The 6,803-nt window shown below is 32.6% G+C and overlaps 1 protein-coding gene across 1 annotated transcript; it reads left to right on the top strand.

Moving 5' to 3' along the window:
• On the top strand, positions 1,608–4,264 carry LOC109327697. Its single transcript, XM_019560862.1, has 5 exons — positions 1,608–2,287; positions 2,384–2,781; positions 2,892–3,126; positions 3,437–3,519; positions 4,154–4,264. Exons 1-5 carry the CDS (start codon positions 1,684–1,686, stop codon positions 4,223–4,225), a joined length of 1,392 nt encoding a protein of 463 aa, XP_019416407.1. The 5' UTR covers positions 1,608–1,683; the 3' UTR covers positions 4,226–4,264.

Below are 6,803 nucleotides of genomic sequence, written 5' to 3'. Positions count from 1 at the left end.
ATGAAATGATTTAAAAGATTTATGCATATGAGATATGTATTAGGTGACCTAAGCCTTAGACTCAACTTAAACTAGTTTCTAGTCTAAGCCTAGTACCAATCAAAAGACTTAAGCATGTTGATTTGTTGGTGATCTTCAAGCTCTTATTAGCACAAGTTGTCCTCATCAAAACCATGACATATAAATAGAGCTTTCCAAAGTGTTCCTCTTGACATGCACACTTTCACATTTGAGGTAACCATTGAGTGCAACAAGAAGGCTAAATCAAATTGTTGTATATGTTAGTCCACATCATCATATTTTGCAACACTGTTAAAGCAGTTTTCTTATCATACACGTAAAAAGTAAGAACTTTGTTGCTGAATTACAAAGTCATTACAACTACGCTACATCTTGATCTCTTTTTTATTATCCTAAACTAGTGGTACCAACGTACCATATAAAAATATTGAATTTCTCTAAAATCATATTATGGGATCAGGAAAAGTTAGCTTTCCATAACTTGCATGTGGGTATTATATTTTAGCCTTGAATCACGATGAAAGTCCATTACTATGTAATCTGTATTGAGCGAGACTCTAAAAGTTCCATGTAAATCAAGACAAAAAGTAAAATGAAATGACAATTATATTATTTTACTTATACTTATAATGATATTTTTATCCTCAAACAAAGTGTGAAAACAGAACGAGTAAGGGAGAGATCTCAACTCATTTGTGTTACCCAATTTCACCGACTAGTGACTACACTTAACAACAATGAAGCAACCGGTGACATTTATGATGCAGCTTGAAGAATGTGGATTCAGGTTCTACCCTTAATATAAATGGAAGATTAGAGAGAAAAATGAAAATTCTACTATTATTTATTTCAAAGTCCTTATGATTAATACGATGGAATTTCAGCACAGAAGACAAAACCAAGGTTATGCTAGTTTAAGTGGAGTTGACTATCCCATTTTTGTTTTAATTTGGAGTGGTAGTTATATTATTTTTATCACCATTTTGGGTCAAAAATGTGTTTGAAATTGCGGTCACGATCTGGTTAACCAATAAGGCTTCTGGAAAAGACAATGACAGACACTCTGTTGCACTTTACTTTTGTTAACCAGATTTTTCCTTATTTGGTACGATGATGTCCCTTTCAACAAGGGAGGGGACCATCCTAAAAAAGTGTTCACATTATGCAGAATCAAACATATACACAGACCTCATCAACAGAACACAGTACAAGGGAGAGAGGCAGTGTTTGGAAAGGAAGAGAGGAACATAGATAACAATGAAGAAAGGAAGGCTTCATCATCATCACAGGTAACTTACTTCATCCAACTTTTGTTTAATGCTTTTTTTAGTGTATGTAATAGGAAATGCAATAAGTAATTCAAATCCACCATCATTTTCCAAACAGAAAAAAATACCCCATACAACTCATCTAAACTTTCATCAACAATGTCACATAATAGTAATAATACCAGTGAGTAGGACCCAACCCGCTCAACCGTTTAGCCGATCATGATTGGGTCTGAATATGGTTGGGTTTAGGGCCGAGTTCTAATACAAAAATTAGACTTGGTCAAAATTTATGGCTCTGTAAGGGACAAGCATGCTGGTCCGACCTGTTCCATGGTCACCCATCTAGCACACACAACATAAATAGCTCTGAGCTAAAAATTGCATTTTTTGGATGAAAAACAAAGCAAGAAATGGTGCAATTCATGGTTGGTTTGATTTATATAGCAATGCAAAAAGCCAGTGGCTTCAACTCCATTATGAAAAAAGAGGCTACACTACTAATGAAAACAGGCCAGGGGAGGAGGAGAATCATACTGTGATTGTGGATCCCCTATATAAACATTTCTTGGAAAATTATAGGCCTGTTCCTAAAGAAATTGAAAATGGTATTAATAGGAGCGTTGTCTCTGGCTTTGTAAAATACCCTGATGAAGAAAACTATACAGAAATTAAGGTGGAAGAGAATGAGGATGAGGAGGATGATAGTGTGATTCCGGATTCCGAATATAAACTTTTCTTGGAACATTTGAGGCCTGATGGAAAATCCTATGCTCTTGTTATCCCTGAGGCCAATGTTTATGTGAAATATGAGCCATCAAGTCCTGAACATGTGGCTCCAACTATATTCCCAATTGAGAATGAAAATTATGTTTCAAATACAGCCACTATGGACACAGAAATGCATGCCCCTGCAAAGTATAAGGGAAAACTACATACTGATAGGAGTGCTAATGGTGGTTGCAATCATGTAGCTTCAGAAGCGCAGAACTGTGCAGGTAACCCCCTATTCAATATATTACAAAATTAAATTTTCACAAATATTTCCTACATATGTAGCTTCCCTTTGATGTTTTCTTGATCGATCTATGTAGAAAACCACACAGGTGAGCACAATGGTTGGGAACAAAGTGGTGGAGAATTATCTGCTGATAAGAATCTTAATGGTAGTGCTAGCAACAATTATGTTGCTTCAAAGCCACAGAGTCGTGCCCCTAGCTATAGTGGTAAGCGCCGGGGTAGGAAACCAAAAGGATTGTCAAAACCCCAAGCTACCGAAAACCCGAATGGTGATAGCAATCAGGTGGTTACTGAGGCAAATAGGCATGACCGTTCAGAGGCACATAAGCATGAGCATGCTGATAGGCGCAGGAGTAACAGGGTCAAAAAGAATGATGTCCCTTCAGTTAAGGGTAAAAAAATTGGTGAAGGAGTAAAGACGGAGAGTGATGATGATGTTCTGCATATAAGAACGTTTGTGCACTGCCCAGTTGTAAGTATCAAAGATTATATGAATGAGATCTTTTTAGTTGTATTCAGTATTTGTTCTTGCTTTTACATTATGTATATGATATGATGTGTGCTACATGTGTTGCTTCTCAGTTGAATGTGAGATTTTTATGTGGAGATAATGATGAAGCCAATGCTAGAAAGTGCACAAAGTATAGAGAAAAGCTCATGGAAGAACTTAAGAAGCCTTACTGTCAGGAAGAGTATGAAAGACTTTTTAAAGACATTACTGTTAGAAAACAAGCCCAAGGCCAGAGAGTTCTACGTGGGCGTACCACAACCTACGATGAAGGTCATGTTTCGAAGTCTTATCTTGATTGTCATATCGGTAAGTAGAATTTATAATTCTCCTCTTTGGTATGTGACTTTCTGTATTTGCTTGATACTTGAACTTATGTGCCTGCAATTACTTGTGTGTTCTTCTGTGAAGTTACCTTTTCACTATGATTCAGGATCAATAGACCAATACCAATCCTACATCCATATTAATAAAACATAGAACAACTATGAAATTTTCATACAGTTATTTGTCCACCCAATTTGGCCCTTCAATACATTAGATGAAAACTTGCTTTTATCTGTTTCCATTAAGTTATTTTGGTAGACTAGTTACTATGAGTTATGTGCTCATCTTGCAGATCTTAAAAGGAAAATACATACAGCTCCTGATGATTATCCCAAAGTTCTCAATCTCATGCGTGGATTTTTCTACTGGTTGGTGGTAAGTATCTTTCGTTATTGCGGCATCTCAGTACAAGATGTTTAGCACGGCTTTCGTGGTTGGATTTGATTTCCTTCCGACCAGTAGGCCTTTATCGCCTCACTAGATTAGGCCATGCTCTGCCTTCAGTTTGGATTTCATTTAACTTATAAGAAAAAAAACATAATTTATTATATAATGCGATGGATAACCCTTGACATTTATTACAGCCACAGAGCCAGTCTTCCAACTGAAAATCGGGTCGCAACAGCAGTGGCTTTCTGAATTTCTGAGTCATTTAATTTGGTGAAATAGTCGTCGGAATAGAAAATGTTCTTGTATATCTTAGTTCACATTATCATATTTTGCGACACTATGAAACCAGTTTTTCAATCATACATATAAAAACTTTGCTGCTGAAAGTCAATGTCATTGCAACAATATGTGATCTTGATCCTTTTCTATATCTCATTAGACTAAACAAGCTGTACCATCTAACAAAATTGAATTTCTCTAAAATCATATCATGGAATCGGCGAAAGTTATCTTTCGAAAACTTGCATGATGGTATTATATTAGAGTTTACAGTTGAGACATGGGAAGTTAGATGCTATTTATAATGCCTCTTTTTGACTTGTAAGTTTTGTGCTATCAGAATATATCACATGAAGGGGTGTTCAGGCCATGGAGAGTTCAGTCATATTTGGATGAGCTGCTACAACACTAGGAAGGAACCCTTGCTTTTGATTTTCTGTACTGATGTAATGTAATCAGTTTATATGCTGAATAAGTTTATCTACTATGTTGTGTATACTATATTATATACTATCTTGGTGGCTTGAATGTTTTAGGCTTTAAATCATACAAATATGGCTTGTTTGCTAAACTGTAATTTGCTCAATTTTTAATTATTTGGTTCTAGCACAGTCTATGCATGGGCACATTAAAATTCCAAATTGTATTTGTATTTGATTTTTGTCTGTGGAGAATATCTAAGTTAAAAGTAATTTTAGAATGTTGAGAGAATGACTAAATTTAATCCTGTCTTCTTGGTCTGTAATTTTCACTTCTGCATACATTGCTTGAGATGGTATTTAAACAAGCTGTTCAATTCATATATAGATATGCATACCTAAAAAGGGTGATGCTCCAATTTTATGGGGTGTGAGGAGAGTAGATCCGTAGATGTGTGTAGCCTTACCATTGCATGCGGAGAGACTGTTTACAGAATTTGAACATGTGACTTCATGGTCGCTAAGCAACAACCTTATGGTTGCGCTAAACATGGCTATGTAAAGATGACATTGTTAAAAGGAAGCTAGTTAAGCAAATAACAGCAGTATGTGATAAGAATTATAGGTAATATTTACACCAACAGAAAACAAGTCAGATCCTTTTTTTCCTAAAGACTGACCATGGATATACACAAACAATCATGGATATATACACAAACATATATATATAAATATATATATATATATATACACACAAACAGGAAAAATCAATTCAACTAAAATCCTGCATGGATATACACTGCAAGGTGGGTGGTCTCCTATGTGTAGATGACAAATTTCTCTCCATCACCACACAATGCATAAGCTTCTTCCCCATGAACTGCATCTTCCCCATTCCTCCTTAAACATTCTCAATGGAATGATGAAACTTATTAGATGAATGAGATGATAAATAATTTTGGATTAATATAAATCTTTACAGGTTATCTTTTAATTCAACAGAATGAAATTAAGAGTTATAAAATAGTAAAAATGCATTGAAAACTAGTTTTACTATATGTGAAAATATTTTTATATATCTCTTGTCTTCCACCATTAGAAAATCCTAGAATTATTGATGATGTAAATTTTCTTGCCAAGAGAGTCTTCAATACTTGTTCCCCAAGAGAAGGAGGTTTTTTTTTGTTGAACAATCAATACATTACTGCCATTCATTTATATTAAGAATCAACTAATGTTAAGAGAGATGATGAACAATTGAAGAATACTAGTAAATTATACTCATACTCCTAGTTTTAGTAAAATTACACAAATCATTCATTATTTTCTTACACCTACGCAAACCTCAAATTTTTATACTTTCATTAGACTAATCACTCGTACACGAAAAATAAGTGTAATCTTTGAAATAAAAAATGTGATAAACGCAATTTAGTTAAACAAAACATTGTATATTGTGGAGACAACTCCAAATAATATATAAGTCAGTACATCATTATTATTTTTGGTTCCTTATAATATAATATAAGAGCGATTTAAACAATATTTCTTTAGAATTGTTGATTCATTTTGTAACAAAAAATAATAAAAATACATTAATTTGTATATTATTTGGACTTATCTCCACATTATACTATATTTTGTTAACTTTATTGCATTTATCATATTTTTTATTTAAAATGTTACACTTATTTCTAATGCGCAAGTGATTAATATAATAAAAATATAAAATTAAGAGGATTTAGATTATGTACGTGTAAAAAAGTAAGATATAATTTGTGTAATTTCAGCAATCTAATTTATTCATAATACCATACAAAATTTACAATGTCAGTATCTATGTTTAGATGAATTGAGATATTATCCTGCATTAAACCGTTCAAATAGGTGAGAAGAAATTTTTATAAGTTTAAAACTACTTAATTCAAAAATAATTAAAATTTAGACTATAAAAATGATTTAATATATATTCTGATAATGTGTATATTTTTACACTATCAATAAATCATTCACCACTTATATGTTAATCAATATTAACTATCAAATAAAAATAATACAAATAATTGATAACTGATATACTGACAGTGTAAAGATTTTAAACTTATTAAAAAAAAACTTAGTACAACATATCAATATATCTAATTACCATGTCACTCCCTATCGTACTAGAGAGACACTCAATTATTACAGAGAGACACTCAATTATTATAGTTAAATGAATTTTTTATCCGAAATAGAATTGTATAGATTTTTATTTTCATTTTTTTATAACCTTTCATCAACCATTGTTGATTTGTATTAATTCGTGTAGAGAGACACTCAACTATTATAGTTAAATGAATTTTTTACCCAAAATAAAGTTGTATAGATTTTTATCCACCATTGATTTATATTACTTTTGTTTAATAATTAATGATAGTTAATATAAAATGTGGGTGATAGATAATTTATAAAAAATATAGATTATGTATACATATTAAATCATTTCTTAAAAGAGAAAGTTGTATAAATGATTATGGTACAAGTCCACAATGATTTATTTTTCTTTAATGGCGTGCAGGATAATAGTTG

This window comes from Lupinus angustifolius, chromosome LG15 (assembly GCF_001865875.1).
Source record: "Lupinus angustifolius cultivar Tanjil chromosome LG15, LupAngTanjil_v1.0, whole genome shotgun sequence".
Lineage (NCBI taxonomy): Eukaryota > Viridiplantae > Streptophyta > Magnoliopsida > Fabales > Fabaceae > Lupinus > Lupinus angustifolius.
Note: the sequence above shows the minus strand (reverse complement) of the source record. Positions and strands in the feature narration are given on the sequence as shown.

Excerpts from the sequence above, each read along its gene's own strand:
- LOC109327697 (XM_019560862.1), top strand. The coding sequence starts at position 1,684 with ATGAAAAACAAAGCAAGAAATGGTGCAATTCATGGTTGGTTTGATTTA. Across the intron at positions 2,782-2,891 it reads CGTTTGTGCACTGCCCAGTT|TTGAATGTGAGATTTTTATG; the intron begins GTAAGTATCAAA and ends GTTGCTTCTCAG. Across the intron at positions 3,127-3,436 it reads TTATCTTGATTGTCATATCG|ATCTTAAAAGGAAAATACAT; the intron begins GTAAGTAGAATT and ends CTCATCTTGCAG.